The sequence below is a fragment of the Labeo rohita genome, chromosome 17 (assembly GCF_022985175.1).
Source record: "Labeo rohita strain BAU-BD-2019 chromosome 17, IGBB_LRoh.1.0, whole genome shotgun sequence".
Taxonomy (NCBI): Eukaryota; Metazoa; Chordata; class Actinopteri; order Cypriniformes; family Cyprinidae; genus Labeo; species Labeo rohita.
Genome location: NC_066885.1, coordinates 28033180 through 28044505, shown reverse-complemented (window position 1 = coordinate 28044505; position 11326 = coordinate 28033180). Strand labels below are relative to the sequence as shown.

Genomic DNA, 11326 nt, shown 5'->3' with positions numbered 1-11326 from the left:
GAATTGAGCCAAACCCCGCCCACGGGCGGTTCTGATTGGCTACTGGACGCCAACTAGCCGTTCGATTGGTGCAGCGTCCCAGATAAGGACGAAAAATCTAGAACCTGGCTAAAGAAGCTCGCATTTTTACGTCACTGGGAATGACCGTGCAGTTAAACGACCTATGGGAATGTCAGGGGCATCGCTGGATGTGGTGATCAAAATAAATAAACGAACAGTGATCACATTAATAATGAAGGGATAGAATTAACACCGCCATCTTTAGAATCGAAAAGGAAGGCGCTGCCAAACGGGTTTGTTTTTAGTGATTTAAATAAATAAATAAAATGATACATTTAACACTGTCAGCTTTATAATCGATACAATATGATTATAACTGAAGGGAGATTATTATTTTCATGATAAAGGAAGGCGTTGCCAAATGGGTTTATTATTTAGTGATTTAAATAAATAAAATATTTAACACTGTCAACTTTATAACTGAAAATATCTGACTATAACTGAATTTTTTCATGTTAATGGAACTGATTTATTATTTGCTGACTAAAATAAATAAATAAATAAACAAACAAACTAAATGATATATTTAACACTGTCAACTTTATAATAGAAAATATTCGACTATAACTAAATTATTATTTTCATGTTAAAGGAAGGCACTGCCAAATTTGATGTATTATTTGGTGATTAAAATAAATAAATAGATTTTAAATATAATATAATTAACACTGTCAACTTTATAACTGAAAATATCTGACTATAACTAAAGAGAAATTATTATTTTCATGTTAAAGGAAGGCGCTGCCAAATTGATTTATTATTTGGTGATTAAAATAAACAAACAAAATGATATATTTAACACTGTCGACTTTATAATGGAAAATATCTGACTAAAACTGAATATTATTATTATTTTCATGTTAAATGAAGGCACTGCCAAATTGATGTATTGGTGATTAAAATAAATAAATAAATTTTAAATATAATATAATTAACACTGTCAACTTTATAACTAAAAATATGTGACTATAACTGAAGAGAAATTATTATTTTCATGTTAAAGGAAGGCCAAATTGGTGATTAAAATAAACAAACAAACAAACAAAATGATATATTTAACACTGTCGACTTTAGGGCAGAAAATATCTGACTAAAACTGAAGATTATTATTATTTTAATGTTAAAGGAAGGTGCTGCCAAACTGATTTTATTATTTGTTGACTAAAATAAATTAATTAATAAACAAACTAACTAAATGATATATTTAACACTGTCAACTTTATAATGGAAAATATCTGACTAAAACTGAAGAGAGATTATTATTTTCATGTTAAGGGAAGGTGCTGCCAAATGGGTTTATTATATTGTGATTTAAATAAATAAATAAATAAATAATTTAATGAATGAGTGAATGAATGGATTCAACACTGTCAGCTTTATAATAGAAAAGGAAGGCGCTGCCAAACTGATTTTTAATATTTGGTGATTAAAATAAACAAACAAACAAACAAAATTATATATTTAACACTGTCGACTTTAGGACAGAAAATATCTGACTAAAAGTGAAGATTATTATTATTTTCATGTTAAAGGAAGGCGCTGCCAAATTGATTTATTATTTGTTGACTAAAATAAATAAATAAATAAACAAACTAACTAAATTATATATTTAACACTGTCAACTTTATAATGGAAAATATCTGACTAAAACTGAAGAGAGATTATTATTTTCATGTTAAAGGAAGGCGCTGCCAAATGGGTTTATTATATTGTGATTTAAATAAATAAATAATTTAATGAATGAGTGAATGAATGGATTCAACACTGTCAGCTTTATAATAGAAAATGTCTGACTATATGAGAAATTATTATTTTTATGTTAAAGAAAGGCGCTGCCAAACTGATTTATTATTTGGTGATTAAAATAAATAAATAAATACATACATACATAAAAACACTGTCAACTTCATGATAGAAAATGGGTTTTGAGTGGGTTTATTAATCCATTTTTTATCATCTGTTTTTAATTACCGGGTAAAATTAATTCGTGAGATTAAAACGTATCTGACACGTTTCATTAAATATGCTTATTCTTATCAGGAGTTATTTTTTTGTTGTGCAGTTTAGCTGTGCCTCATTACAATTCATGCCTGTAAGAATAAGATTATCATTTCAAATGTTCAAAGCCTGGTGAGAGCAAAAGAGTCTCTCTATCAAAGGGGCGCTCTGCACTCTTGGTTCAGCACAGCAGCACAATTTCTAAACCCTTTTCCGGTGAGCCACACACAGTGAAGAAGAGCACAAAGTGAATGACTAAAAAAAAATTTAACTAAAAATATTTAGGTATCTATCCTAAGATTTTTATCCTGGGTATATATCCTGTCAGCCCTCTCTTACAAAGCAAAGAGGTCAGATTCATAGAAATGTGTATTTTACAAGCTAAACGTATTATTGCTCTTAATTGGAAAAATATAAATGAACCTAGAATTGGAAAGTGGATTAAAGAAATGGCGTCACATATGTCAATGGAAAAGATCACATACATTGTCAAAAAGAAACAAAATGTCTTTGAAGATATTTGGAGACCTTTTAATAACTTCCTAAAGTACAATGCAAATGTTGGTAGTCTGCTACAAGAAGAACAAGCTCTGAGGGAGTAGGGTAGTATCGTGGTCTAAACATAGACTTGGGAAACACTCCTTACCTGATTTAAGCATCTTTTTTTTTCATTTATTTAAATGGATTTATTTTTTTATAATTTTTAATTTAATTTTATTATATTATAATAATATATTTATTATTTCCTTTTAATTAATTTGTTTTTTGGTTGTTTTTGTTTTGGTTTGTTTTTTTTATTTTTTTTTTTTTTAGGGAATGAGTTGATGGGAGGGAGAATAGGCTGTAAAATGTTTGCTGTGTCTGTAACTGTGCAATCTGTTGTGATATGCAAACTGAAAAAAAAGTAATAAATATATTGGTCAAAAAAAAGGTTTTTAATCCTAACTTTTCAAATCACTGTCGTATTATTTTATAAAATAAAATAAATACATAATCAAGTGTTTATGTATTTAAATAACTGTATGTTTGTTAAAAGATAGTTTTTAATGTTATTTAAAAATGTTACATTTTTATCATGTTTGACAGCATTTACTGTCTCTCAATGTAAAAATAAAAACATTAAAAACAATATGTGTTAAAAATAACGGGAAAATACGGTTCAACTCGTGCTTTTATTATGAAAAGTAAACTTTACTCACCACAACCGGATATTACCTATGTTGTCATACGTCGAGAGGCTGGAATCAGGAAGTGGACTTGTAATGTACTATTTTGATTGAGCTCGTCTGTCTTCAACTATCTAGTTTACAAGTTTAAAATGGGGCTTTTTGGAAAAACACAAGAGAAACCACCGAAGGACCTCGTAAGTGAAACATCGATTATGCCGGACGACCGAAGTTAACGGTTTTTATTAAATGTTACATTGTAAATAACAGCAGGCCTATAAATAGCTCGCTTGTCACATTTGTTGGTAACACTGAATTACGTAATGCCATAATAAACGACGAACTTTAAAAAAAGTTTCGTTTCAATACGTGTGTTGTTATGGAAAAACAAAATCATAGTATCGTTAGTTAAATCTAATCACAACAGGTAACTGATCTCAAACTGTCTTCAACTCTTTTCCACAGATCAATGAATGGTCTCTCAAAATCAGGAAAGAAATGAGGGTTATTGACAGACAGATTAGAGGTGAGGTCATGTTGTTATTATTAACTTGTTCGGTTACAGAACTGTACGTAACAAAATTTGTAATTGTGTGTCTTTTATATTTTTCCAAAGATATACAAAGAGAGGAGGAGAAGGTGAAGAGATCGATCAAAGATGCTGCAAAGAAGGGACAGAAAGATGTCTGCATCATCCTCGCCAAAGAAATGATTCACTCAAAGAAGGCTATTAACAAGCTGTACGCCTCTAAAGCCCAAATGAATTCTGTGCTGCTCAGTATGAAGAATCAGTTGTGTGAGTAGTTTTTATCTGCAGACCCAACAATGTGCTCTGTAACTAAATAAAATTAAATAGAATGGAAATTGTGGTTATTTGGCTACAAAATTCCATTTGAAGGTGTTTTTATTTTTCGATCAATGTCTAAAAAGAGATCTTTTACAGCTTTTATTAATGTTAGATAGATGTTGTTTTTTATTTTGTGTTAGCTATTGCATTAAATTATATAAACCTTATTATAAAGTGTTAGTTTTACATTTGTTCGTTTGTTTCCCGTTACAGCTGTATTAAGAGTGGCTGGTGCCATGCAGAAGAGCACTGAGGTCATGAAGGCCATGCACAGCCTGGTTAAAATCCCAGAGATTCAAGCCACCATGAGAGAACTTTCAAAAGAGATGATGAAGGTACGAACGTGAACAATAATTCAAATATTCTGCACAGAAACATCTCTGAGCAATTCTCTAATGTGGAGCGCTTTTACTACACAGGCTGGAATCATAGAGGAGATGCTGGAGGATACGCTGGAAGGGATGGATGATGAGGAGGAAATGGAGGAAGCAGCAGAGGCTGAGGTTGACAAGATCCTCTTTGAGATTACAGCTGGTAAGAAACCACGTAACCATCACCCACACTATTAAAAAAATGTTTGTAAAAGACTAAAAATTCTACAGTAAAATCACTTTAATTGGGTAACAGTAACCTTACTGTGTATGTTGAAAAACTAATGACATTTTACAGTAAAATAGGATTCATTTACAGTTTCAGTAGTGAAAAAAAAAGAATATATTTCCTTTTTTTATAGTGTGTGCTTTGGTGTGCACAAATGTATATTGGCTTCTTATATCACTTGGTTCTTTTGTGTCCTTTTGGCGTCTCCAAATGGCCTTTTCTAAGAATATATCTTTACATAAGCTTGCCGAAAATAGTTTTGTAAGAATCATCCTTCAATCTGTTGGTTTACTTTGCTGGATGTAGCAAGTAATGACAAAATTAACATAATAAGCAAGATAAATATGCTTAATTTCATAATATAGCATGCAATTAATCGTGATTAATCACACAAAAAGTGTGAGTAATCTAAATAGAAATTTTAATCTATTAATGGCACATTAAATATTTAATGTGTTATTTTAGTGCCATATGTCGGTGTACTACCACAATCTATTTACCTCAGCTTCTGGAAAAGATTTTGCCAGTCAAAAGTTTTTGAACAGTAAGATTTTTAATGTTTTTTTAAAGAATTCTCTTCTGCTCACCAAGCCTGCATTTACTTGATCCAAAATACTGCAAAAGCAGTAATATTGTGAAATATTTTTACCATTAAAAATAACTACTTTCTATTTAAATATATTTTAAAACTTTCAGCATCATTACTCCAGTCTTCAGTGTCACATGATCCTTCAGAAATCATTCTAATATGATGATTTGCTGTTTAAGAAACATTTTTTTTTGTAAATGTTTCTAATTATTTAAAAACAACTAATTTAAATATCAGTATTTAAAATAGTTGAGTACATTTTTTCCAGGATTTTTTTTGATGAATAGAAAGATTCAAAGATCAGCATTTATCTGAAATAAAAAGCTTTTGTAACATTATGCACTATACCATTCAAAAGCTTGGAGTCAGTGTCATATGTGAGTCTTAACTAACACAGGTATATTTGTAGCAATAGCCAAAAATACATTGTATTGGTCAAAATGATCGATTTTTCTTTTATGCCAAAAATCATTAGTATATTCAGTGAAGATCATGTTCCATGAAGATATTTTGTAAATTTCCTACTGGAAATATATGAAAACGTAATTGTTGATTAGTAATATGCATTGCTAAGAACTTCATTTGGACAAATTTAAAGGTGATTTTCTCAATATTTTTTTTTTTTGCACCCTCAGTTTCCAGATTTTCAAATAGTTGTATCTCGGCCAAATATTGTCCTATCCTAACAAACCATACATCAATGGAAAGCTTATTTATTCATCTTGTATAAATCTCAAATCGGAAAATTGACATTTATGACTGGTTCTATGGTCCAGGGTCTCACACACACACACACATGTCTGGTTTATTATCTTTGTGGGGACTCTCCATAGGCGCAATGGTTTGTATACTGTCCACACTGTATTTTCTATCCCCTTACCCTAACCCTACCCCTAAACCTAACCCTTACAGAAAACTTTCTGCATTTTTACTTTCTCAAAAAATCTCATTCTGTGTGATTTATAAGCTTTTGTACCCATGGGGACCTCAAGCCGGTCCCCCACAATGTCAAAAATTTCAGGTTTTACTATCCTTATTAGATTAATAGCAAAAACAAGTGTACAGACACACACACACACACACACATATTTACACTGCCCTCCAAAAGTTTGGAAACACCCCTGGCAAAGTGTGGTTTTGGATGATATCAGCATAAATCCTTATCATTTTCTGGTGCAAATACATTAAAGTAACTTGACATTATCATTGAAGACCAGCAATAATAATTTTCATTTTGATTACATAATAATGCCAATATATGCCTGTCAAAGTCAGACATGCCCCTTTGCCAGCTGTGATGCCTGGTTACTGCTTTAAACTTGGCCCAGGTTTTTAAAAGATTTTTGGGTCAGCACACGTTAATAGCTTCAACAATTGATTGACAATTAAGTTTAGAATACAATGAATTCAGGCCCAGATTATGTAGCGTTGTAATAGCTGCTAATGGTGGATATTTTGATGAATCGAAAATGTTATTTTTTTCTATGTATAAACTGTTTATGTAATAAAATATGTTTGTGTTGTCCATTATCAGTGCAAAATTATGACAAATTAAAAAGGATTCATGCCAATATTGTCCAAAACCTTCTAGGGCGTTTACAAACTTTTGGAGGGCAGTGTGTATATATATATATATATATATATATATACATATGTGTATATATGTGTGTGTGTATATATATATATATATATATATATATATATATAAACTGGGGGGATTATAGAAATTAATACTTTTATTAACTTTTATTTAACAATTTATTCAAAAGTGATTATAAAGACATTTATAATGTTACAAAAGATTTCTATTTCAGATAACTGCTGTTCTTCTGAACTTTCTATTTATCAAAGAAACCTGAAAAAATTATACTCAGCTGTTTTCAACATAATAATAATAATAATAATAATAATAATAAATGTTTTGGGAGCAGCAAAACAGAATATTGAAGGATCATGTGACTGGAGTAATGATGCTAAAAAAATGAGCTTTGAAATCACAGGAATAAATTACATTTTAAAATGCATTCAAATAGAAATAGAAAACAGTTATATCAAAAAGTAAAAATATTTCAAAAATGTACTGTTTTTGTTGTACTTTGAATCAAATAAATGCAGGCTTGGTGAAAAAAAAACATAAAAAATCTTACTGTTCAAAATCTTTTGAATGGTAGGCTTTATCATTGCCACATGCACTTGGGGGGAAAAAAGTAGCTGTGAAACAGTTTTGACCCAGAATTTGCTAGGAAATTTCACAAATAATTATGAAGAAAAAGCAGGTAACACATTTATTTGACATTACATTTTGAAGAAAAAGAAAACACTTTCTTGTTAAAAAATAAATAAATAAATAAATAAATAAATAAATTTTTGTTTTGTGTTGCTGTTACTGTAAATTCAAATTTAATTCGGGTCTGCCGTTTTTTTTTTTGTTTATTTTGTTTTGTCTTACAATGGCCATTTCATCTCGCTTCCCCAGCCTTATTATGGAAAGTGCTACCGGACAAAACATTTTATCTTTACGCATTGAATATGAATCAATGATGAAAGTATTGCTTTGTTTAATAACAGGTGCCCTCGGAAAAGCTCCCAGCAAAGTCACAGATGCCCTGCCTGATCCAGTGCCGGTTGGAGCCACGGCAGCCTCAGATGAGGAAGAAGAAGAAGAAGATATCGAGGAGATGCAGTCCAGGCTAGCAGCGCTGAGGAGCTAAAACATCTGTGTTTTTTTTTTTTTACCCTTGAGCTCTATAGGCATAGACAGCATATCTTACATCATCTGTAGCTTTTCTTACCCATGAAGACACTTTGGAGCATTTAGCACTAAATTCAGAATTCACATAAAATAAGCAGAAGTGTATATTGAAATAAAATGAACTCTGAAATCTGACATTTAGTTGTTATATTCATACGGTTGCAGGTGGATGGCTATTTCAAATCATTCACTTTTTATTTAAGCCCATTTTATTTTTAGATATTCTGACTGTGCTCATAGGCTATGCCTATAGTTAAGCAGCTTGTCCAAGAATCTATTGTGCAGTGGTGTCATATCGGTGTTGGTCATAAGTGTTTTGTCTTTTGTTGAATTTGCAGTTTTATCTCAAGCCTTATTTAGGCTACGTGGATAGTTCTTTTCCTATATCTGGTAAATTGGTTTTTACTAAGTAGGACAAATTCATGGAAGCCATTACTTGTAAATCTTGTACAAATACTGAATATAAAAATATATCTGTTTGCATTGTGATTTTGTAAGTAAAGTCGGTGGCAAGTTATAAAACAGGCTTACGGAATAAAGGAATGGTTGTGCTCGATAACTGACTGGCTTTTACACACTAGGTGTTTCAGACTTCAACAAGCTGATCACATTTCTGCTATTTTTAGACTTTTGTTAAGGTTTAAATCCACTTCTGTCTTTGTACGTTATTAATTATGAGTATTTTTATTATGCCTTTGCTTTTAGATGACCGAAATGCTTACATAACAGATTATGTAAATGCCTGTCAATTTATATTATAGTTTTATCAACCAGATCCCAGTTATATTTTCATTTTAATGTTTTAAAATTGGTCAGCTGAATAGTCAGTTTTCTAACATGTCTACATATGGAACAATTACTCTTTGTGCATTTTGGCATGACCAGTTAATATCTGCGTATTTGACATAAATTGTGCACTCTGGAGTGACAAGTGCATGGATTTTGTACAGGTCCGGATTATTTTTGCTTCATTTCAGACCTTGACTGTTGTGGAAAAACATTCACATCTGCACAAAACTGTTTTGTATATTGGAAACATTGCTAACACTAATAAAATTTTACAGGCAAAAAGAGTACATTTCACAACAGTGATGAAACCAGTGTCATATTGTAATCTGTTAAACTCTTACGTGAGTTGGAAACGTCTTGAAAAAAATCTTTTGTATAATATCCAAGGTACACATTTCTAGCAATTGTGCAGTTAATTGGTATACTGTATTTTCAGAAAGTTTTGGAATATTTGTCCTCTACCCAAATTTGTCACTACCAAAACACAGTAATGTATAATTTAATAATAAGGGTTATATTGACCTATTAAGATTTCACTTACACCTTCCTTGTAAATACATATATATTTTTTTCTATTTTATTCAGAAGTTTTCAGAGGTACATCAATAACAGTTACAATTTTACCAATATTTCAAGTTTGATTTATGAGGTTTGTTGCATTTTGAAATTTTCCTTATAAAAGGCATAAGGTTGATCAAACTTAAGAATTCATTAGTTTGAATATACATTGAACCAAACACTATCATAACATCTTAGTTGATAATTCAGCATAATTTCTTTTTATCAAAACATCCCATGTTTCGGTAGTGACAGTATTGTTTTGGTAGTGACCACATCACATTACAGAATTTTAACTCATACTAAAACACTACTAAAACATACTAAAATACAAAAAAAATTGCATAACTGTACTAAAATTTAGTTTATTTCCTTTAAATAAAGGATTATGTGTTTCCTTTTGTCACTACTGAAACAATGATGACATGTTTTGGCCATGACTGTTTTGGTAGTGACAATTTTATGGGATAACACCCCAAAAAACTAAGATATCATTACTAAAACGTCAGTGCTAATCAGCACATGGTTAACTAGCACAGTTCTGAACAGTTTGACACATATAAACAGCCAAAGAAACAAAGATGTCACTACTGAAACTTCACCAAATGTTTAGATCGAGACTGTTTCAGTAGTGACAATTTTATGGGATGTCCAAAACGTCACCAAATGTTTTGATCATGACTGTTACGGTAGTTACAATTTTATGGGATGACACCAAAAAAAACAAAGATGTGACTACCAATACGTCACCAAAGCCAAAATAATCAGCTCAGGGAGCCATGTCAGGGAGCTTGGAGGGCCATGGCGGAGCAGACAGTTCAGGAAACCATGGCGGGTCAGGCCATGGTGGGACAGACAGTCCTAGGAGGCATGGTGGGTCAGGGCGCTCAGGAGGCCATGGTGTGTCAGACAGTTCACAGTGCCATGGTGGAGTAGACAGTTCAGGAGGCCAAGGCGAGTTACTACGGTCAAGGGTATATGCCGACCGACATGTCTATGAGGTCTGCGGGAGCAGACTCTGGTGTGGCGGCCATCTTGGCCAGGAACTCTGGCGTGGCGGCTTGGGTGTTGGGAGGTTAATCAAACTAAACAAGAACAGGAAACATGACCATAAAAGGAAAAACAAGAACTGAAACAAGGGAAAAACACAGAACATAGTCTATATAACTGACTGAAACAAGGATGTCACTAACAAAACGTCACCAAATGTTTTGATCGAGACGGTAGTGACAATTCTATGGGATAACAGTCAAAAAACAAAGTTGTCATTACCAAGACATCACCAAAGCATTAAAAAAAAAAAAAAACAAGTTTTCACTACCGAAACGTCACTGAATTTTTTGATCGTGACTGTTTCAGTAGTGACAATTTTATGGAGTAATAGCAAAAAAAACAAAGATGTCACTACCAAAACATCACTAAATGTTTAGATCAAAACTGTTTCGGTAGATACAATTTTATGGGATAACACCAAAGAAACAAACATGTCACTAAACGTCATTAAAGCCAAAAAAAGCAAAGATGTCACTACTGAAATGTCACTGAATGTTTAGATCCGGACTGTTTCGGTATCGAAATGTCACCAAAGCCAAAACCCCCCAAAGATGTCACTACCGAAATGCCATTACAGCCAAAAAATCAAAGATGTCACTACCGAAATGTCATTACAGCCAAAAAATCAAAGATGTCACTACCGAAATGTCATTACAGCCAAAAAAGCAAAGATGCCACTACCGAAACCTCAATGGATGCTTTGATCGTGACTGTTTCGGTAGTGACAATTTTATAGCCAAAATATATATATCATATATATACAGTGGGTACGGAAAGTATTCAGACCGCCTTAAATTTTTCACTCTTTGTTATATTGTAGCTATTTGCTAAAATCATTTAAGTTCATTTTTTTTCCTCATTAATGTACACACAGCACCTCATATTGACAGAAAAACACAGAATTGTTGACATTT

General features: G+C 31.9%; 1 protein-coding gene across 1 annotated transcript; it reads left to right on the top strand.

Moving 5' to 3' along the window:
* Window positions 1-3273: 3273 nt before the first annotated feature.
* Window positions 3274-8206, top strand: chmp3 (charged multivesicular body protein 3). The gene is made up of 6 exons (XM_051133797.1): window positions 3274-3421; window positions 3690-3750; window positions 3841-4020; window positions 4285-4406; window positions 4491-4605; window positions 7829-8206. Exons 1-6 carry the CDS (start codon window positions 3377-3379, stop codon window positions 7969-7971), a joined length of 666 nt encoding a protein of 221 aa, XP_050989754.1. The 5' UTR covers window positions 3274-3376; the 3' UTR covers window positions 7972-8206.
* Window positions 8207-11326: the final 3120 nt, after the last annotated feature.

Coding starts and splice junctions, on each gene's coding strand:
- chmp3 (XM_051133797.1), top strand. CDS start 3,377: ATGGGGCTTTTTGGAAAAACACAAGAGAAACCACCGAAGGACCTC. Junction 3,422..3,689: donor AGAAACCACCGAAGGACCTC/GTAAGTGAAACA, acceptor TCTTTTCCACAG/ATCAATGAATGGTCTCTCAA. Junction 3,751..3,840: donor TATTGACAGACAGATTAGAG/GTGAGGTCATGT, acceptor ATTTTTCCAAAG/ATATACAAAGAGAGGAGGAG.